Consider the following 22904-nt stretch of genomic DNA (forward strand, 5'->3'; position numbering starts at 1 on the left):
TAGGGAGGTTATGCTGCAATTGTGCAAGGTGTTAGTGAGGCCACACCTGGAGTTCAGTTTTGGTCTCCTTACCTGAGAAAGGACGTACTGGCGCTGGAGGGTGTGCAGAGGAGATTCACTAGGTTAATCCCAGAGCTGAAGGGGTTGGATTATGAGGAGAGGTTGAGTAGACTGGGACTGTACTCGTTGGAATTTAGAAGGATGAGGGGGGATCTTATAGAAACATTTAAAATTATGAAGGGAATAGATAGGATAGATGCGGGCAGGTTGTTTCCACTGGCGGGTGAAAGCAGAACTAGTGGACATAGCCTCAAAATAAGGGGAAGTAGATTTAGGACTGAGTTTAGGAGGAACTTCTTCACCCAAAGGGTTGTGAATCTATGGAATTCCTTGCCCAGTGAAGCAGTTGAGGCTCCTTCATTAAATGTTTTTAAGATAAAGATAGATAGTATTTTGAAGAATAAAGGGATTAAGGGTTATGGTGTTCAGACCGGAAAATGGAGCTGAGTCCACAAAAGATCAGCCATGATCTAATTGAATGGCGGAGCAGGCTCGAGGGGTCATATGGCCTACTCCTGTTCCTAGTTCTTATGTTCTTATGTTCCCCTTCCTCTCCGCCGCTCTCCCCTACCGCACAACCCTCTCTCCCCATCTCCTTTCCCTCTACCCCCACACCTCTCCCTCTCCTCCACTCCCTCCTCTTCCGTTTGCTCTGCAGAACGTTTGCTGAAACTGTCCTCAATGGATCAGGGTGACAACACATAGTCACTGGCTTCACACAAGGGCAAATATCAACCAACTCTCTCTTTAATTTGGGATGTCTGCAATCTCCGACCCTCACACTCCCCCACTCCAAGGCCGTTGACCCAAGCCTCACTAGTTGTCACACTGTGGTATGAATGACCATCCCATCTAGTTACCATTTAATGACGTGATCATCCGAGGACAGTTCTGCCCCAGATACTTCTTCAAATTCTCCCAAGCTTGTTTCAACTCTGCGTAGTGATCAATGTATTGTCCCAGGTCGCAGTAGAACTGGCGGAACAGCTCCATCCAACACACATTGTGCTTCACCTTATCATCCCTGACAAAAGACAACATGCACAGATGATTGAGAGATATTCAGCCATCCCAGTTAAGAGTACAGGCACATTTACAACTTCTTCACGCCCTTGGACACATGCACACCTCCCGCCACACCCTTTCAAACACCCGCGTGATGCAGATGCAGGCAGTTATAGAACCATAGAATACTAATAGCGCAGCAGACTACCATTCAGTCGTTCACGTTCATGCTAGCTCGCAAACAGGATTGGACAGGGTAGATTCAGAAAGAATGTTCACGATGGTGGGGAGTCCAGAACTAGGGGGCATAGTTTGTGGATAAGGGAGAAACCTTTTTGGACTGAGGTGAGGAGAAATTTCTTCACCCAGAGTGGTGAATCTGTGGAATTTGCTACCACAGAAAGTAGCTGAGGTCAAAACATTGTGTAATTTATTAGATATAGCACGATAAATGTGGTTATCAGTGAAGTTAAGTGTCTTGGGTTACAGAAAGATATAGATGGGATGGTCAGATGGGCAAATAAGTGGCCGATTAAATCCTGAAAGGTGTGAGGTGATACATTTTGGAAGGAGTAATTTGAAAAGGAAGTATTCCATGAATGGCATGACACTGGGAAGTTCTGAGGAACAAAGGGACTTTGGCGCGTTTGTCCATAGATCTTTGAAGGCACAAGGACAGATTAACAGGGTGGTGAAAAAGGAATATGGGACACTCGCTTTTATCAATTGGGTACAGATTACAAAAGCAGGGATGTTATGTTGGAGTTGTATAGAACTTTGGTGAGGCCACAGCTGGAGTTGTGTGTGTAATTCTGGTCGCCACATTATAGGAAGGATGTGATTACACTGAGAGGGTGCAGAGAAAATTCACCAGAATGTTACCTGGAATGGAACATTTAAGTTATGAAGAGAGGTTGGATAGGCTTGGGTTGTTTTCTCTGGAGCAGAGAAGACTGAGGGATGGCCTGATTGAGGTGCACAAGATTATGAGGGGCATGGACAGGGTGGATTGGGAGTAGCTGTTCCCCTTAGTAGAAGGGTCAGTTACAAAGGGCACAAGTTCAAAGCCAGGGATGGGAAGTTTAGAGGGGATTTGTGGAACAACGTATTTACCCAGAGAATGGTGGGTCTGGAATGCACTGCCTGGGAGGGTGGTAGAGGCAGGTTGCCTCACATCCTTTAAAAGATACCTGGATGAGCACTTGGGGGAGGGGATAACATTCAAGGTTATGGGCCAAGTGCTAGCAATTGGGATTAGGTGGGCAGGTGCACCCTGTCTCCACCACACTCTCAGCATTGACCCTGTCTCCACCACAGTCTCAGCATTGACCCTGTCTCCACCATACTCAGCATTGACCCTGTCTCCACCACACTCTCAGCATTGACCCCGTCTGCACTACACTCTCAGCATTGACCCTGTCTCCACCACACTCTCAGCATTGACCCTGCCTCCACCACACGCTCAGCATTGACCCTGTCTCCACCACACGCTCAGCATTGACCCTGCCTCCACCACACTCTCAGCATTGACCCTGCCTCCACCACACTCTCAGCATTGACCCTGTCTCCACCACACGCTCAGCATTGACCCTGCCTCCACCACACTCTCAGCATTGACCCTGCCTCCACCACACTCTCAGCATTGACCCTGTCTCCACCACACACTCGGCATTGACCCTGTCTCCACCACACTCTCAGCATTGACCCTGTCTCCACCACACTCTCCGCATTGACCCTGTCTCCACCACACTCTCAGCATTGACCCTGTCTCCACCAAACTCTCAGCATTGACCCCCATCTCCACCACACTCTCAGCATTGACCCCGTCTCCACCACACACTCAGCATTGACCCTGTCCCCACCACACTCTCAGCATTGACCCTGTCTCCACCACACTCTCAGCATTGACCCTGTCCCCAGCACACTCTCAGCATTGACCCTGTCTCCACCACACACACTACTGTCTCCACCACACTCTCAGGATTGACCCTGTCTCCACCACACTCTCAGGATTGACCCTGTCTCCACCACACTCTCAGCATTGACCCTGTCTCCACCACACTCAGTATTGACCCTGTCTCCACCACACTCTCAGCATTGACCCTGTCTCCACCACACTCTCAGCATTGACCCTGTCTCCACCACACTCAGTATTGACCCTGTCTCCACCACACTCTCAGGATTGACCCCGTCTCCACCACACTCTCAGGATTGACCGTCTCCACCACACTCTCAGGATTGACCGTCTTCACCACACTCTCCGCATTGACCCTGTCTCCACCACACTCTCAGCATTGACCCTGTCTCCACCACACTCTCAGCATTGACCCCGTCTAGACCACACTCAGTATTGACCCCGTCTCCACCACACCCTCAGCATTGACCCTGTCTCCGCCACACTCTCAGTATTGACCCTGTCTCCACCACACTCTCAGTATTGACCCCGTCTCCACCACACTCTCAGTATTGACCCTGTCTCCACCACACACTCAGCACTGACCCTGTCTCCACCACACTCTCAGGCAGAACACTCCAGATCCTAGCCACTCCTGTGAACCTGCCTCCACCACACGTTCAGGCAGAACATTCCAGATCCTAATCACTCGCTGTGTAGAAGTATTTCCACGTCATTTTTGCTTCATTCTTGAATCAGTATGCTCTGGTTCTCAAACCTTTCACCAATAAGAACAGTTTCTCTTTCGGGTGCGGGACCCAGAACCCAGAGCTGCCGAAGTAGGAGTGTGGGTGAGCGACCTATCTGACAGAATTTCTGAGGCTGGAGGAGGTCAAGTTCACTCTGTGAAGATCGGCAGAGGGGTTCACAGGGAGGTGGAAGCAGTTCATCGATTTCCTTAAGGGGGGTAGAACAGTGGCGCAGTGGTTAGCACTGCTGCCTCACGGCACCAAGGATCCAGGTTCGATCCCGGCTCTGGGTCACTGTCCGTGTGGAGTTTGCACATTCTCCCCGTGTTTGCATGGGTTTCACCCCCACAACCCAAAGGTCTGCAGGGTAAGTGGATTGGCAACGCTAAATTGGCCCTTAATTGGAAAAAATGAATTGGATACTCTAAATTTTTTTAAAATCAATTTCTTTAAGGAGGATTGACGGGTCAGCAAGGGAGGGGTGGGGGGGTTAAAATGGGGGAGCCTTCATGACAGCAAGATTTTAGTAGTACAATTTTACGTGGCCTTGCTGAGGCCACACCTGCAATGCGTCCACACCTTTGGTCATTTTACATAAGAAAGGACATAGTTGTCCAAGAGGGAAAGCAGCTAAGATTCCTTAGAATGGCTCCTGTGATGGGTGATTATCTAATGTGCTGATCAAGTTGGAGAGGCCAAATTCTCTGGTGTTTGGAAGGATGAGAGGTGATTGAATTGAAATGTAATAAATTCTTAAGGGCTTGCCGGTTGGATATCGAAAAGATACCACACCCTCCCCTCACTGGGAAATCTAGAACATATTAGCATGAAGTATTGGCTATTTAGGACCGAGAAGAAGAGAGATTTTTCCACTCGGAGGGTGGTGAATCTTCAGAATTCTCGTGCCCAGTGGGGCTGTGGGTGCTCAGTCTATGAGTATGTTCAAGACGGAGAGCGATAGATTTGTGGTTACCCTGGGAATCAGGGATAGTTTGGAAAGATGGAGTTGAGGTAGATCGTCATTTGTAATCTTTCTAAATAGAAGAGCTGGGTCCAGGGGAGTGCATGGTCCACTCCTGCTCCAATTGCTCATGGTTCTGTGACAATATATGGAGTTGGTGCTCGCTGGCAGCACAGCCAAGAGACAGTGTGCTGTCCAGACTCAGATACGTGGCATACTACGTCGCGTAATATATAGTGTGGGCAGCACGGTAGTTAGCACTGTTGCTAAACAGCAGCAGGGTCCCAGGTTCGATTCCCGCTTGGGTAACTGCCTATACGGAGTCTGCACTTTCTCCCCGTGTCTGTGTGGGTTTCCTCCAGGTGCTCCGGTTTCCTCCCACAAGTCCCGAAAGACATGCAGGTTAGGTGAATTGGACATTCTGAATTTCTCCCTCTGTGTACCCGAACAGGCGCTGGAATGTGGCGACTAGGGGATTTTCATAGTAACTTCATTGCAGTGCTAATGTAACCCTACTTGTGACACTAAAAATTATTATTTTTATTATACAATCCTAAACAATTCATGTGACAATAATAAAGATTAAATTAAAAACTAATGAGACAGTAGAAATACAATGTGCAACAGATACGGTGCAGATTACAGCACCACCCTACCCATAGGGCAGTGAGTAGTGAACAGGTCTTTCCCTCCCTCCCAAATCCTCCCAATATCCTGATACTCACTCAGACAACAGCCAGTGTCGCTTGCAGTGCTTCTTCCACAGAGGGTCGTGACTACAGAGGTGATAAAATCTCCGACACACAGACCTGCAGCTAGATTGAAAAAAAGGGACTTCATAATTAGTGAGAATGGCTGCTTTCTTACCACAGCTTCAATAGTCTTCTTTCACACAAGGTCTGTCAAGACCTCACATGACTCCAATTAATAACCCTCAAGCCAATATCTCTCTCCCTCTCTCAACTCTTGCTCATTTCTTTCCTTTTGGTTTTCCTCCTTGTTCCAGCTCACTCTCAACAGCTCACTTCTCATCCATGTTGTGTGCCTGGCTCTACATTCATCACAAACACAGCTGACCATTCAGCCCATCAAGTCTGTGCCAGCTTCTTTCAGTTACATCCATTCAATCATTTTTGTTTCGTATCGCTACAATTATTTTCTTTAAGTATTTATCCAGTTCCCTTTCAAAGACAATTGTTGAATGTTCCTCCGCCCTATCCAGGCAGTACATTCAAATCCAAATCACTGGTTGTGTACAAACCTTTGTTATGAAGTCTCTGGTTTGCTTTTTTTTAATAAAATGTTTTTTATTGGGTTTTTGAACAAAGTATATTTACCGTTATGTACACAGGTTAAGAAACATATATAGTCTCTGGTTTTCTGACCATTCCACATCAATTTATCTCTTCTCTGGCCATTGGAATCAGTTCGTCTGCATTTTCTTCATGATTTTAAACAACTTAATCAAATATCTTCTTAGCCTTGTCCATTCGAAATAGAACCACCGTAGCCTCTCCATCATTCCAGAAGAAATGCCTTCCTAGCCTCTCCCTTCATTCCGGGCAGCACGGTAGCATTGTGTGGATAGCACAATCGCTTCAAGCGCCAGGGTCCCAGGTTCGATTCCGGCTTGGGTCACTGTCTGTGCAGAGTCTGCACATCCTCCCAGTGTGCGTGGGTTTCCTCCGGGTGCTCCGGTTTCCTCCCACAGTCCAAAGATGTGCGGGTTAGGTGGATTGGCCATGATAAATTGCCCTTAGTGTCCAAAATTGCCCTTAGTGTTGGGTGGGGTTACTGAGTTATGGGGATAAGGTGGAGGTGTTGACCTTGGGTAGGGGGTAGGGTGCTCTTTCCAAGAGCCGGTGCAGACTCGATGGGCCGAATGGCCTCCTTCTGCACTGTAAATTCTATGTAAAAATCTTTTCCCCAGCCCCTCCCGTCATTCCTGAAGAAATCTTTTCCCCAGCCTCTCCCGTCATTCCTTAAGAAATCTCTTCCCCATCCTCTCCATCATTCCTGAAGAAATCGCTTCCCCATCCTCTCCATCATTCCTGAAGAAATTGCTTCCCCATTCTCTCCATCATTCCTGAAGGAATCTCTTCCCCATCCTTTCCATACCTGAAGAAATATCTTCCCCATCCTTTCCATCATTCCTTGAAGAAAACTCTTCCGAGCCTCTCCAATATTCCCGAAAGTCTCTTCCCCCATCCTTTCATTCCTTGAAGAAATCTCTTCCCCATCCTCTCCAACAGTCCTGAAGAAATCTCTTCCCTATCCTCTCCATCATTCTCTGAAGAAATCTCTTCCCCATCGTCTCAATCATTCCTTGAAGAAAACTCTTTCCCATCCACTCCATCAATGCTGGAGAAGTCTGTTCCCCAGTCTCTCCATCATTCCTCAAGGAATCTCTTCCCCAGCCTTTCCATCATTCTTTGAAGAAATCACCTCGACATTCTCTTCACCATTCCTGAAAAAAATCCCTTTCCAGCCTCTCCAACATTCCCTGAATAAATCTCTTCCCCATCCTTTCCAACATTTGAAGAAATCACTGCGCAGCCTCTCCAACATTCCTGAATAAATCTCTTCCCCATCCTCTCGAACATTCCTGAAATCTCTTCCCCAACCTCTCCATCAATCCCTAAAGAAATCACTTCCCAACCTCGCTAGCATTCCTGAAGCAACTCTTCCCCTAGCCTCTTGATCAACCTCTTCCCCAGCCTCTCCAAAATTCCTGAAGAAATCTCCTCCCATGTCTCTCCAACATTCCTGAAGAAATCTTTTTCCATCCTCTCCAACATGCCCTTAAGAAATCTCTACCAGCCTCTCCACCACTCCTTGAAGAAATCTCTTCCCCATCGTCTCAATCATTCCTTGATGAAAATTCTTTCCCATCATGCTCCTGCCTTCGCCCCATAGCCCTGACTAATCAAGAATCAATCTGAAAAAGTTGCCATGGTCCAAGATGACCATAGGCTGCTTTCCCCTTTGAAGGGGAGAGCTGACTGGTGCTGATTTAACTTGAGGATCACCACACCTCAGGCCTGGGCGATTTTGAGAACGCAGGGCCTTCATGAATAGCCTCAGCCTGAACAGGGATTGGTTCCACACTGTTCGCCTCGCTCTGCATCAAGAACCAGCTTTCCAGCCAACTGAGCTTTCCTTTCTCCATCACTATCCTCCCTCCCTCATCACTAACCTCCCTGCCTCACTCACTATCCTCCACTAACCACCAGGCAATGTGCCTGAATGACTACCGCCTGGTAGCCTTGACATCGATCATAATGAAGTGCCTTGAGAAGTTGGTCATGAGATACATCAACTCCATACTCCCCAGAATGCTTAGATTCACGTACCACCACAATGGGTCCACAGCAGACACTATCTCCCTAGCCCTACATTAATCCCTGGAGCATCTCGACAACAAGGACTCCCACGTCTGACTCCTATTCATTGACTACAGCTCCGCCTTCAACACCATAATCCCAGTCAAGCTCATATCAAAATTCCAAACCTTGGACTTGGTTCTTCCCTCTGCAATTGGATCCTCGACTTCCTGACCTCTAGACCACAATCAGTCAGGATAAACGACACCATCTCCTCCACAATAATCCTCAATCCCGGGGTCCCGCAAGGCTGCATACATAGCCCCCACTATACTCCTTATACACACATGACTGTGGCAAAATGTGGCTCCAACTCCATCTACAAGTTTGCCGATGACACGACCGTAGTGAGTCAGAGTACAGGAGGGAGATAGAGAACATGGTGCAATGACAACAATCTCTCCCTCAATGTCAGCAAAACTAAGGAGTTGGTCATCGACTTCAGAAAGCGAAGTATCGTACACAGCCCTGTCTGCATCAATGTGCCGAGGTGGAGATGGTTGACAGCTTCAAATTCCTAGGTGTACACATCAACAATAATCTGTCCTGGTCCACCCACGCTGATACTACGACCAAGAATTTACAACAGGACCCGGGTTCGAATCCCAGTCCTGGGTCACTGTCCGTGTGGAGTTTGCACATTCTCCCTGTGTCTACGTGGGTTTCGCTCCCACAACCCAAAAGATGTGAAGGTTAGGTGGATTGGCCACACTAAATTGCCCCTTAATTGGAAAAAATAATTGGGTACGATAAATTTATTTTAATAAAACAGGATCCCTCCTCAGCAAACTAAGGAAATTTGAATGTCCACATTGACTTTTATCAATTTTTAGAGGCACTATAGAAAGCATCGTATCCAGCTGCATCACAGCCTGGTAAGGCAACTGCTCGACCCAAGACTGTAAGAAACTATAGAGAGTCGTAAACGCCACTCAGTCCATCACACAAACCCGCCTCCCATCCATTGACTCGGTCTACACCTCGCGCTGCCTTGGGAAAGCGGACAGCATAATCAAAGACCTCTCCCACCCAGGTTATTATCTCTTTCAACCTCTTCCATTGGGCAGGAGATACTAAAGTCTGAGAACACGTACCAACAGATTCAAAAACAGCTTCTTCCCCACTGTTACCATACTCTTGAATGGCCCTCTTATGGACTGAACTGATCTCTCCACATATCTTCTCTACTTTGTAGCACCACACTCTGTATGCTTCCCGTTGTCTGTGCCTATGTATTTACATTGTCTATTTGTGTATGTTCTATGTTTTTCATGTATGGAACGATCTTCCTGGTCTGTGCGCAGACTACTTTTCACTGTACCTTGGTACACACAACAATAAATTGAAACAGATCCTCCCTTCCTAACTATCCTCACTCACGCCCTTCACTCTTCTCACTCTCCATACACTGGGAGATTTCCTCTCCACTATCACATGTTGGAGCAGCTCCTCTGTTTTCTCCAACTTTTATCTTGATAAACATTGATCAGAAGATGAAATAGTCCCCTCCCCTGACTCTATAGTAATATATTCTCTGCGTCTTTTGTCAGCTATACTCTGTCTATCACTGGAGAGAGCACTTCGAGGATCTCCGAAACCAAGACACAGCCTTCGGCATAAGCGTTCTCGCCACCATCCTGCAACATGCTACCCGCCACCATCTCAGCACAACCCCAGCTCGCCGTGAGGTTTAAAAAGTCATCTGAAGTCGAACAAGACCTCTGCCGCAGATAGAATCCATGTAGAAGTACTAAAATGCGGCAGAAATGCACTCTTGACAAGAATCCACAACCTCAACACCCTTGTCTGGAAGGAAGAGAGCATGCTGGATGATCTCAGAGATGCCTTAATTGTGACCATCTTCAAGAAAGGAGACAGGTCTGACTGTGGAAATTACAGAGGGATTTCCCTAATCCCCGCCACGGGAAAGGTCATCGCGAGAATACTCTTTAACTGTCTGCTCCCAGTGGCTGAAGGGCTCCTCCCTGAGTCTCAGTGTGGCTTCTGCCACACTCAATGGAGGCTCAGTTGACATGATCTTCAGTACGTGACAAATCCAGGAAAACTGCAGGGAGCTGCATCAACCTCTGTACAAGGCCTTCTTCGACCTCGTAAAGGCCTTCGACCAACTGTGAGGGATTGTGGAGCATCCTCTTCAAATTCGTCTGCCCGCAGAAATTCGTCACCATTCTCCACCTGCTCCACGATGACATGCAAACCGTGATCCACACTAATGGAACCACCACAGACCAATACGTGTGCAAACTGGGTTCAAACACAGCTGCGACATCGCACCAACGCTCTGCTCCATCTTCCTCACATCAACACTCCACCCCATCATCCTGAAGCTCCCCGTTCGAGTGAAGCTAACCCACTGGACAAGTGGGAAACTGTTCAATCTCCGACACCTCCAGGCCAAAACCAAGACACACCCCCCCAATCTCTGTCATCGAGCTGCAGTATGCAGACGATGCATGTGTGTGCACACATTCAGAGGCCGAGCTACAAACCATCGTTGACGCATTTATTGAGGCATATGAAAGAATGGGCTTCAGACTAAACATCCTGAAAACAAAGGTTCTCTGCCAGCCCACTCCTCCCACAAAAAACTGCCACCCAACCATCAAGATCCACAGTGAGCCTTTGGACACTGTAGATAATTTCCCTCGCGAGCCTCCACACGGCACAAGCAGACATCGACTCCAATGCAGTCTTCGGTCACCTGAGGAACGGAGTATTAGAAGACCGAGACCTCATGGTTTACAGAGCAGCCGTGGTGTCCCCCCACTGCCAGAACCAAGCCCCTCCCATGTGCCGATCAGCGACGAGGACACCGACACGGACGGGAGCCATATTATGCCTGTGACCCAAGACACCCCGGAGCTCCAACACCTTCCCCCATCCTAGAGACACTCATCTTGGTTGGGCACTTTAATGAAGAGACTCCCGGGACACTACCTGGTGCGCACCACACAGCTGATCCGGTACAACAGGTGGAGGCAGGAATTCCAAGGGGGCGGATGGACAGAGGGTGGGCCGGCCCCAGGGTTTAGGGCTTCTGGAACGGACAGTCCCAGCTATAGTGGGAGCCAGGGTCGACAAGAGGGGTTATCGGCGAGCATCCAGCATCTGCAGGTGCAGTTGGAGCAGTCCAACCACATGGAGGAACAAAGGTGCTGCCAAACATGCGTTCCAACCAGGCCAACCCACACAGGTGGCATCTGCGGTGGAAGCATTGGAGACAGGGCTGCCCTCTCACAGGCAGACATTTGCCAGAGCCACCTGGACTTTGCAGCAGTGCTTCTGTCACAACAAGCCCAGTCACAACAAGCCATGGCTGAGAACATCAGAGGCATTGCCCGACTTAGCTCAGACACAGTCCCAGGGGGAGATGACGATGTTACTGGCTTATGTGGCACAGCTCCAGGGGGTGGTGGCACAGTCACAGCGTGAATGGCGCAATCCCAGACAGAGGTGCTCCACTCCCTGTGCTCCATGGCCGCGAGCATGCAGACCCTGGTGGAGACCAGAGCAGGCCTCGTGGACTGGAAGCAACAGGTGGCAGGGGAGCCTCAGGAGATAGCTCCGCTTGCAACCCCGCCCCATGGGAGTACCCTGGGGCCATCAGGCACCCCAAGGGAGGAGGGGGTGATGGGGCCCGTGCCAGTAACTCCAGCAGTGGAGGTACTAGGCCACCACAGCACCTCGGACTCCCCCCTCTACTGTTCCTGGTGCATTTAGTGGGCAGCACGCAGAACAAGGCAGCCTGGTAAGGTGGGCTGAGTTCCCTGCCCTCCCCCCGCCCATCATCACCATTGCCACCCCAGTGATTCAACGGCACTGAGACGGAATGGCTAGCTCACATGCAGCGACCACCCAGGTGGATGATGGAAAGTGCTACCATGGGCAGAAGTTAGACGTTGTCAAACGATGCAGAGCACCAGAGCTCATCTCAGAATGGGCTGTCATCCCGCACCATTTCTCATTGTAATCAATTGTGCTCCACGTGATACCGTTGCTAGCCCCTTAACAGTCTCTGAATTGGTCCAGGTGCGGTGCCAGGTTTGCTGTTGTGGAACTCACCGAATCCTGAATCAGTGGCAACACTTAGTGTCAGGAATGGAGAATCCTACCGTCTCGCACTCCAGCTGTTTATATTCTCTGTCTCTACAGCTGTTTATATTCTCTCTCTGTCTCTACAGTTGTTTATATTCTCTCTCTGTCTCTACAGTTGTTTATATTCTCTCTCTATCTCTACAGCTGTTAATATTCTCTCTCTGTCTCTACAGTTGTTTATATTCTCTCTCTGTCTCTCTACAGTTGTTTATATTCTCTCTGTCTCTACAGTTGTTTATATTCTCTCTCTGTCTCTCCAGTTGTTTATATTCTCTCTCTGTCTCTCTACAGTTGTTTATATTCTCTCTGTGTCTCTCTGCAGTTGTTTATATTCTCTCTCTGTCTCTCTACAGTTGTTTATATTCTCTGTCTCTCTACAGTTGTTTATATTCTCTCTCTGTCTCTCTACAGTTGTTTATATTCTCTCTCTGTCTCTCCAGTTGTTTATATTCTCTCTCTGTCTCTCTACAGTTGTTTATATTCTCTCTGTGTCTCTCTGCAGTTGTTTATATTCTCTCTCTGTCTCTCTACAGTTGTTTATATTCTCTGTCTCTCTACAGTTGTTTATATTCTCTCTCTGTCTCTCTACAGTTGTTTATATTCTCTGTCTCTCCAGCTGTTTATATTCTCTCTGTCTCTACAGCTGTTTATATTCTCTCTCTGTCTCTCTACAGTTGTTTATATTCTCTCTGTCTCTCTACAGTTGTTTATATTCTCTCTCTGTCTCTCTACAGTTGTTTATATTCTCTCTCTGTCTCGACAGTTGTTTATATTCTCGCTCTGTCTCTACAGTTGTTTATATTCTCTCTCTGTCTCTCTGCAGTTGTTTATATTCTCTGTCTCTCTACAGTTGTTTATATTCTCTCTGTCTCTCTACAGTTGTTTATATTCTCTCTGTCTCTCTACAGTTGTTTATATTCTCTCTGTCTCTCTACAGTTGTTTATATTCTCTCTGTCTCTCCAGCTGTTTATATTCTCTCTGTCTCTCCAGCTGTTTATATTCTCTCTCTGTCTCTCTACAGCCGTTTATATTCTCTCTCTGTCTCTCTACAGCTGTTTATATTCTCTCTCTGTCTCTCTACAGTTGTTTATATTCTCTCTCTGACTCTACAGTTGTTTATATTCTCTCTCTGTCTCTACAGTTGTTTATATTCTCTCTCTGTCTCTACAGTTGTTTATATTCTCTCTCTGTCTCTCTACAGTTGTTTATATTCTCTCTCTGTCTCTACAGTTGTTTATATTCTCTCTGTGTCTCTCTACAGCTGTTTATATTCTCTGTCTCTCGACAGTTGTTTATATTCTCTCTGTCTCTACAGTTGTTTATATTCTCTCTCTGTCTCTACAGTTGTTTATATTCTCTCTCTGTCTCTCTACAGTTGTTTATATTCTCTCTCTGTCTCTACAGTTGTTTATATTCTCTCTGTGTCTCTCTACAGCTGTTTATATTCTGTCTCTCGACAGTTGTTTATATTCTCTCTGTCTCTCCAGTTGTTTATATTCTCTCTCGGTCTCTCTACAGCTGTTTATATTCTCTCTCTGTCTCTCTACAGTTGTTTATATTCTCTCTCTGACTCTACAGTTGTTTATATTCTCTCTCTGTCTCTACAGTTGTTTATATTCTCTCTGTCTCTACAGTTGTTTATATTCTCTCTCTGTCTCTCTACAGTTGTTTATATTCTCTCTCTGTCTCTACAGTTGTTTATATTCTCTCTGTGTCTCTCTACAGCTGTTTATATTCTCTGTCTCTCGACAGTTGTTTATATTCTCTCTGTCTCTACAGTTGTTTATATTCTCTCTCTGTCTCTACAGTTGTTTATATTCTCTCTGTGTCTCTCTACAGCTGTTTATATTCTCTCTGTCTCTCGACAGTTGTTTATATTCTCTCTGTCTCTCGACAGTTGTTTATATTCTCTCTCTGTCTCTACAGTTGTTTATATTCTCTCTCTGTCTCTACAGTTGTTTATATTCTCGCTCTGTCTCTACAGTTGTTTATATTCTCTCTCTGTCTCTCTGCAGTTGTTTATATTCTCTGTCTCTCTACAGTTGTTTATATTCTCTCTGTCTCTCTACAGTTGTTTATATTCTCTCTGTCTCTCTACAGTTGTTTATATTCTCTCTGTCTCTCCAGCTGTTTATAGTCTCTCTCTGTCTCTCTACAGCTGTTTATATTCTCTCTCTGTCTCTCTACAGCTGTTTATATTCTCTCTGTCTCTCTACAGTTGTTTATATTCTCTCTCTGTCTCTACAGTTGTTTATATTCTCTCTCTGTCTCTACAGTTGTTTATATTCTCTCTCTGTCTCTCTACAGTTGTTTATATTCTCTCTCTGTCTCTACAGTTGTTTATATTCTCTCTGTGTCTCTCTACAGCTGTTTATATTCTCTCTGTCTCTCGACAGTTGTTTATATTCTCTCTGTCTCTACAGTTGTTTATATTCTCTCTCTGTCTCTATAGTTGTTTATATTCTCTGTGTCTCTCTACAGCTGTTTATATTCTCTGTCTCTCGACAGTTGTTTATATTCTCTCTGTCTCTCAACAGTTGTTTATATTCTCTCTGTCTCTCGACAGTTGTTTATATTCTCTCTGTCTCTCGACAGTTGTTTATATTCTCTCTGTCTCTACAGTTGTTTATATTCTCTCTCTGTCTCTACAGTTGTTTATATTCTCTCTGTGTCTCTCTACAGCTGTTTATATTCTCTCTGTCTCTCTACAGTTGTTTATATTCTCTCTCTGTCTCTACAGTTGTTTATATTCTCTCTCTGTCTCTACAGTTGTTTATATTCTCTCTCTGTCTCTCTACAGTTGTTTATATTCTCTCTCTGTCTCTACAGTTGTTTATATTCTCTCTGTGTCTCTCTACAGCTGTTTATATTCTCTCTGTCTCTCGACAGTTGTTTATATTCTCTCTGTCTCTACAGTTGTTTATATTCTCTCTCTGTCTCTATAGTTGTTTATATTCTGTGTCTCTCTACAGCTGTTTATATTCTCTGTCTCTCGACAGTTGTTTATATTCTCTCTGTCTCTCGACAGTTGTTTATATTCTCTCTGTCTCTCGACAGTTGTTTATATTCTCTCTCTGTCTCTACAGTTGTTTATATTCTCTGTCTCTCTACAGTTGTTTATATTCTCTCTCTGTCTCTACAGTTGTTTATATTCTCTCTCTGTCTCTACAGTTGTTTATATTCTCTCTCTGTCTCTACAGTTGTTTATATTCTCTCTCTGTCTCTACAGTTGTTTATATTCTCTGTCTCTCTACAGTTGTTTATATTCTCTCTCTGTCTCTACAGTTGTTTATATTCTCTCTCTGTCTCTACAGTTGTTTATATTCTCTCTCTGTCTCTACAGTTGTTTATATTCTCTCTCTGTCTCTACAGTTGTTTATATTCTCTCTCTGTCTCTACAGCTGTTTATATTCTCTCTCTGTCTCTACAGTTGTTTATATTCTCTCTGTTGTTTATCTTCTCTCTCTTTCCAAACAGTTATCTTTGTGATTTACCTGCCCAGGTCTTTATAATTCAAGAATCTGAGGATCAGCAGAATCGGTTCTGTCGGCAGAAGCTCGAGACCGAAAATCCCAGGCCCAGCTCGAGCCGCCATTTTCCAGCGGGGGAGGTGTCACAACCAAACCCTGCCCACCTGCGGGATGTCACCACTAAACCCCGCCCACCTGCGGGATGTCACCACTAAACCCCGCCCACCTGCGCGATGTCACCACTAAACCCCGCCCACCTGCGCGATGTCACCACTAAACGCCCGTCCACCTGCGCGATGTCACCACTAAACCCCGTCCACCTGCGCGATGTCACCACTAAACCCCGCCCACTGCGCGATACCACAATTTTACCCCGCCCACCTGCGCGATGTCACCACCAAGCCCCGCCCACCTGCGCGATGTCACCACTAAACCCCGCCCACCTGCGCGATGTCACCACCAAACCCCGCCCACTTGTGCGATGTCACCACCAAACCCCGCCCATTAGCGTCATGTCACCTACAAACCCCGCCCCCTGGTGAGCTTCATTTGCCTGGACCCGACCAACGGGTGAGTCATCGCTGATTCCCGCCCACTGGGAGTGTAATCGTTGTCCCGCCCCTTCCCAGCAACCAGTGACACTCCTCGCTCCCCACAGTCAGTGCCAGCCCCCCTCCCCCACAGTCTGTGCCAGCCCCCCCTCCCCCCGCAGTCAGTGCCAGCCCCCCTCCCCCACAGTCAGTGCCAGCCCCCCTCCCCCACAGTCTGTGCCAACCCCCCTCCCCCACAGTCAGTGCCAGCCCCCCTCCCCCACAGTCTGTGCCAGCCCCCCTCCCCCACAGTCAGTGACAGCCCCCTCCCCCCCACAGTCTGTGCCGCCCCCCCCGCAGTCAGTGCCAGCCCCCTTCCCCCGCAGTCAGTGCCAGCCCCCTCCCCCACAGTCTGTGCCAGCCCCCCTCCCCCACAGCCAGTGACAGCCCCCCTCCCCCACAGTCAGTGGCAGCCCCCCTCCCCCCAGTCAGTGACAGCCCCCCTCCCCCCGCAGTCCGTGCCAGCTCCTCTCCCCCACAGTCAGTGACAGCCCCCCTCCCCCACAGTCAGTGACAGCCCCCCCTCCCCCACAGTCAGTGCCAGCCCCCCTCCCCCCACAGTCAGTGACAGCCCCCCCACCCCACAGTCAGTGCCGCCCCCCCCACAGTCAGTGACAGCCCCCCCCCCCACAGTCAGTGACAGCCCCCCTCCCCCACAGGCAGTGACAGCCCCCCCTCCCCCCATAGTCAGTGACAGACCCCCTCCTCCGCAGTCAGTGACAGCCCCCCCCCACAGTCAGTGACAGCCCCCCTCCCCCACAGTCAGTGACAGCCCCCCCTCCCCCCATAGTCAGTGACAGACCCCCTCCCCTGCAGTCAGTGACAGCCCCCCTCCCCCCCGCAGTCAGTGCCAGCTCCTCTCCCCCACAGTCAGTGAGAGCCCCCCTCCCCCACAGTCAGTGACAGCCCCCCACCCCACAGTCAGTGCCGCCCCCCCCCACAGTCAGTGACAGCCCCCCCCCCACAGTCAGTGACAGCCCCCCTCCCCCACAGGCAGTGACAGCCCCCCCTCCCCCCATAGTCAGTGACAGACCCCCTCCCCCGCAGTCAGTGACAGCCCCCTCCACAGTCAGTGACAGCCCCCCTCCCCCACAGTCAGTGACAGCCCCCCTCCCCCCATAGTCAGTGACAGACCCCCTCCCCTGCAGTCAGTGCCAGACCCCCTCCCCCCACAGTCAATGCCTGCCCCCCCTCCCCCACAGTCACTGCCAGCCCCCCTCCCCCGCAGTAAGTGCCAGCCCCCCTCCCCGCAGTCAGTGACAGCTCCCCTCCCCCACAGTCAGTGCCAGCCCCCCCTCCCCCACAGTCAGTGACAGCCCCCCTCCCCCGCAGTCAGTGACAGCCCCCCTCCCCCGCAGTCAGTGACAGCCCCCCTCCCCCACAGTCAGTGACAGCCCGCCTCCCCCACAGTCAGTGACAGCCCCCTCCCCCGCTGTCAGTGCCAGCTCCTCCCCCACAGTCAGTGCCAGCCCCCCTCCCCCACAGTCAGTGCCAGCCCCCCTCCCCCACAGTCAGTGCCAGACCCCACCCCCACAGTCAGTGACAGCCCCCCCTCCCCCACAGTCAGTGCTGTTGCTCGTTTTGCTAAGTGTGCTTTACACTTAATTGCTCTGTTTATAACCTTGCTCTAGAGTCGCCAGGTATCTTTATGATACCACCACGAGGTTCAAAGCCAAGTGCTGATCAATAACTCAATACACCAGTTAGTAAGGTTCAAATCAAAACACATTTATTATATACACAGTCAATCGCTACTCATGCATAAAATACTACAGAACTAGACTATTTCTACCACTAAAGGCCAATACTTAGCTTTGGAAAAGGAACCCACTGGGTCAGGGGAACAATGGCCTCTCGTTCGATCCTGAGACTGCAGGCTTCCAGCTGGTATGGACTAATGGTTCGGAGCGCCTATCTCGTAGCGTGCGTTGACTGGACACTTACTTGTTGGTGCAGCTGCTAGGCAGGTCTCTGTCAAGGGTTGTTTCGAGCTGCTGGGAGACCCTGCCAAGAAGACCGAATTTAACTTGGGGACTCTAATTTATAGTCCCCAGGGGCTTTGCGCCCTTTTGGGCGGACCCCGTACCTGGTTCCAAGTGATTGTACTGAGTTCTGATCACTTGGATCGATTTCTCCAATACTTGAGCTGTTCCCTGATCGCTGGGCGGTTCCTAAGTGTCCGTTGGCTTCTTTTGTGTTGGCTCCTACTGGCGCCGAGGAGTCTGGCTTTGCCTCGATTATCTTAACTGTTGCTATTGTTCCCGGGGATTGCTCATCAATATGCAGATGGTCGTCAGTTTCAGTGCTGTCTGCTTTTCTGCGAGTCTAATATACAGGAAGCTTTGCATTCTGCTTGCTTCCCTGTACCTGTCCAGTTTTCCCTGCGTTCTTAGTGAATCTCCATTTTAAGTCGGGAAGTGGCCAACCCAGGTGGCTACGGTGCTAGCCCCCTCCCCCACAGTCAGTGACAGCCTCTCTCCCCCACAGTCAGTGCCAGCCCCCCTCCCCCGCAGTCAGTGCCAGCTCTCCCCCCCCCCCCCCCCCCCCGTAGTCAGTAACAGCCCCCCCTCCCCCACAGTCAGAAACAGCCCCCCTCCCCGGCAGTCAGTGCCAGCCCCCCTCCCCACCAGTCAGTGACAGCCCCCCTCCCCCAAAGTCAGTGACAGTCCCCCCTCCCCCTCAGTCAGTGACAGCCCCCCTCCCCCTCAGTCAGTGACAGCTCCCCCTCCCCCACAGTCAGTGACAGTCCCCCCTCCCCCTCAGTCAGTGACAGCCCCCCTCCCCCTCAGTCAGTGACAGCTCCCCCTCCCCCACAGTCAGTGTGTTGCGCTAACAATTGCACAGAGAAACACGAAACGGTACAAAGAGGCTTTATTACCGTGTGATGTTATTCCCTCAACTGTAGCTGTAAAATGGTCACTCAGGAGATCTCATGGATAGTTATACTGCTCCCTGTGGCCGGAGCTAGCCGGCAGGGGCTTACCGACAAACCTGTAATAGCAGGTACTATTGTACATCCCCTAATAGAGGCACAGGCATATATGTACAATGGTGGATTACCACATTCACCCCCTGTTAAGAATGAGTCCGGCGGGGTGACGTGAAACTATAATACATAAGCAGTGATTTATTTAGAGAGGTGGGGGGGAGAAAAAAAATCAGGTGCCCCTCATAGGTTGAGTCTGACCGGTGGTCTGACGGTTCGTTGAAAGCGGCGCAGCAGCGGTGGCGATGTCTGCACAGGCGATGTTGGCGTCAACAGCATCGGTGGTGGCGGTGTTGGTGCTGGCCAGTGGCTGGACGACTCCGGGAGCATGCCGAAGTCTTCCATGTCCTCTAGTGTGGGCAGGGGAACGAGGGATGTACCTGGTGGGGCTGATGTCGGGGGCGCCAGTGAAAAGGAGGGTGGCGCGTGAGTGGGGAGGTGTGTGGGCGTGGGATCGGCACCCGAGGGAGCCAGGTCTCTGAGCGAGACTGTATCCTGGCGGCCGTTGGGGAACTCCACGTAGGCATACTGGGGGTTCGCGTGGAGCAGGCGTACCCTGTCCACCAAAGGGTCCGCCTTGTAGAGTCTGACATGCCTACGAAGTAGGACGGCCCCAGCAGCTGCGAGCCACGTCGGGAGCGACACCCCGTGTAGACTTCCTAGGGAAGGTAAAAACACGTTCATGTGGTGTGTTGTTAGTTGCGGTGCACAGCAGTGACCGAATGGAGTGGAGCGCATCAGGGAGGACCTGCTGCCAGCGAGAGGCTGGGAGGTTCCTGGACCGTAGGGCCAGCTGGACGGCGTTCCATACCGTCCTGTTCCCCCTTTCTACCTGCCCGTTTCCCTGGGGGTTGTAGCTGGTCATCCTGCTGGAGGCGATACCCCTGCTGAGCAGGAACTGATGCAGCTCATCGCTCATGAATGAGGATCCCCTGTCACTGTGAATATAGTCGGGGAAACCGAACAGAGCGAATATGGAATCGAGGGCCTTGATGACGGTGACAGACGTCATATCTGGGCATGGGATGGCGAAGGGGAACCTAGAGAATTCATCGACCACACTAAGGATGTAGGTGTTACGGTCGGTGGAGGGGAGGGGCCCTTTGAAATCCACGCTGAGGCGTTCAAAGGGGCGGGACGCTTTCACCAGGCACGTGCGGTGTGGCCGGTAGAAGTGCGGCTTGCACTCGGCACAGATCTGGCAGTCTCTGGTGACTGTCTGTACTTCCTCGACGGAGTAGGGCAGATTGCGGGCTTTGATTAGGTGGTACAAACGAGTGAACCCCGGATGGCAAAGGCTGTCGTGCAAGCCACGGAGCTGGTCTACCTTTGCGCTGGCACATGTACCTCGGGAGAGGGCATCTGGGGGCTCGTTGAGCTTGCCGGGGCGATACAAGATCTCGTAATTATAGGTGGAGAGCTTGATTCTCCACCGCAAGGTTTTATCGTTTTTGATCTTGCCCCGTTGCGTGTTGTTGAACATGAAGGCTACCGACCGTTGGTCAGTGAGGAGAGTGAATCTCCTGCCAGCCAGGTAATGCCTCCAGTGCCACACAGCTTCACCGATTGCCTGGGCCTCCTTTTCAACAGAGGAATGTCGAATTTCGGAGGCATGGAGGGTGCGAGAAAAGAATGCCACGGGTCTGCCTGCCTGGCTTAGAGTGACGGCAAGGGTGACATCTGAAGCGTCGCTCTCTACTTGGAAGGGCAGTGTCTCGTCTACTGCACGCATCCTGGCCGTGGCTATGTTTGAGCGAATACGGGCGAAGGCCTGTTGTGCCTCGGCCGCAAGGGGAAATTGCGTGGACTGGATCAGTGGGCGGGTCTTGTCCGCATATTGTGGGACCCACTGGGCGTAGCAAGAAAAGAACCCTAGGCATCGTTTGAGAGCCTTGGGGCAGTGGGGGAGGGGAAGCTCCATGAGGGGGCGCATGCGGTCGGGATCGGGCCCCAGTAGTCCGTTTTGGACTACGTAGCCGAGGATAGCTAAGCGGTCTGTGCTGAATATGCACTTCTCCCTGTTATAAGTGAGATTGAGGAGAGTCAGACCCCCCACAGTCAGTGACAGCCCCCCTCCCCCACAGTCAGTGACAGCCTCTCTCCCCCGCATTCAGTGACAGCCCCCCCCACAGTCAGTGACAGCCCCCTCCCCCGCAGTCAGTGACAGCCCCCTCCCCCCACAGTCAGTGCCAGCCCCTCCTCCCCCACAGTCAGTGCCAGCCCCTCCCCGCAGTCAGTGACAGCCCCCCCTCCCCCGCATTCAGTGACAGCCCCCCCCACAGTCAGTGACAGCCCCCCTCCCCCGCAGTCAGTGCCAGCCCCCTCCCCCGCAGTCAGTGACAGCCCCCCTCCCCCGCAGTCAGTGACAGCCCCCCTCCCCCGCAGTCAGTGACAGCCCCCCCCGCAGTCAGTGACAGCCCCCCCCGCAGTCAGTGACAGCCCCCCCTCCCCCGCAGTCAGTGACAGCCCCCCGCAGTCAGTGACAGCCCCCCTCCCCCACAGTCAGTGACAGCCCCCCTCCCCCGCAGTCAGCGACAGCCCCCCCGCAGTCAGTGACAGCCCCCCCTCCCCCGCAGTCAGTGACAGCCCCCCTCCCCCGCAGTCAGTGACAGCTCCCCCACAGTCAGTGCCAGCCCCCCTCCCCCACAGTCAGTGACAGCCCCCCTCCCCCACAGTCAGTGACAGCCCCCCTCCCCCGCAGTCAGTGACAGCCCCCCTCCCCCACAGTCAGTGACAGCCCCCCCCACAGTCAGTGACAGCCTCCCTCCCCCCCAGTCAGTGACAGCCCCCCCTCCCCCACAGTCAGTGACAGCCCCCCTCCCCCACAGTCAGTGACAGCCCCCCCTCCCCCACAGTCAGTGACAGCCCCCCCTCCCCCACAGTCAGTGACAGCCCCCCCCGCAGTCAGTGACAGCCCCCCCCCCGCAGTCAGTGACAGCCCCCCCCGCAGTCAGTGACAGCCCCCCCCGCAGTCAGTGACAGCCCCCCTCCCCCGCAGTCAGTGACAGCCCCCCCCGCAGTCAGTGACAGCCCCCCTTCCCCCAGTCAGTGACAGCACCCCTCCCCCCGCAGTCAGTGCCAGCCCCCCGCAGTCAGTGACAGCCCCCCCCCGCAGTCAGTGACAGCCCCCCTCCCCCGCAGTCAGTGCCAGCCCCCCGCAGTCAGTGACAGCCCCCCCCCCGCAGTCAGTGCCAGCCCCCCTCCCCCGCAGTCAGTGACAGCCCCCCCTCCCCCCCCCCCCCCCCCCCCCCCCGCAGTCCGTGACTGTGACTAGCGGCGTTCCACACGGATCAGTTCTGAGGCTTTTGTTGTTTGTGGTGTATGTGAATGATTTGGAAGAAAATGTAGCTCGTCTGATTAGTAAATTCGCAGACGACTCAAAAATTGCTGGAGTTGTGAATAGTGAAGAGGGTTGTCACAGGACACAGCAAGATGTAACCTGGTTGGAGACTTGGGCGAAGAAATGGCAGATGGTGTTTAATCCGGACAAGTGTGAGGTAATGCACTTTGGAATGTCCAATGCATGTAAATGGTAGAACTCTTGCGAGTATTGACAGGCAGAGGGATCTGGGTGTGCATGTCCACCGATCACTGAAAGTGGCAACGCATGTGGATAAGGTGGTCAAGAAGGCATACGGCATGTTGGCCTTTGTTGCCTTTTTTACCTGCTATAAATATGGCAATCAGTG

General features: G+C 50.9%; 1 protein-coding gene across 1 annotated transcript in view; it reads right to left on the reverse strand.

Moving 5' to 3' along the window:
* The window catches only part of fbxo3 (F-box protein 3), a 73350-nt gene extending 57520 nt beyond the window's left edge, over positions 1–15830 (reverse strand). The window contains exons 1-3 of the mRNA XM_038807229.1: positions 15664–15830; positions 5395–5484; positions 921–1084 (exon numbers count right to left, since the gene is read on the reverse strand). Of these exons, the coding sequence (XP_038663157.1) occupies positions 921–1084; positions 5395–5484; positions 15664–15764 (355 nt within the window). The 5' untranslated portion in view covers positions 15765–15830. The remainder of the gene's footprint in view (positions 1–920; positions 1085–5394; positions 5485–15663) is intronic.
* Positions 15831–22904: the final 7074 nt, after the last annotated feature.

Source organism: Scyliorhinus canicula, chromosome 9 (genome assembly GCF_902713615.1).
Source record: "Scyliorhinus canicula chromosome 9, sScyCan1.1, whole genome shotgun sequence".
Taxonomy (NCBI): Eukaryota; Metazoa; Chordata; class Chondrichthyes; order Carcharhiniformes; family Scyliorhinidae; genus Scyliorhinus; species Scyliorhinus canicula.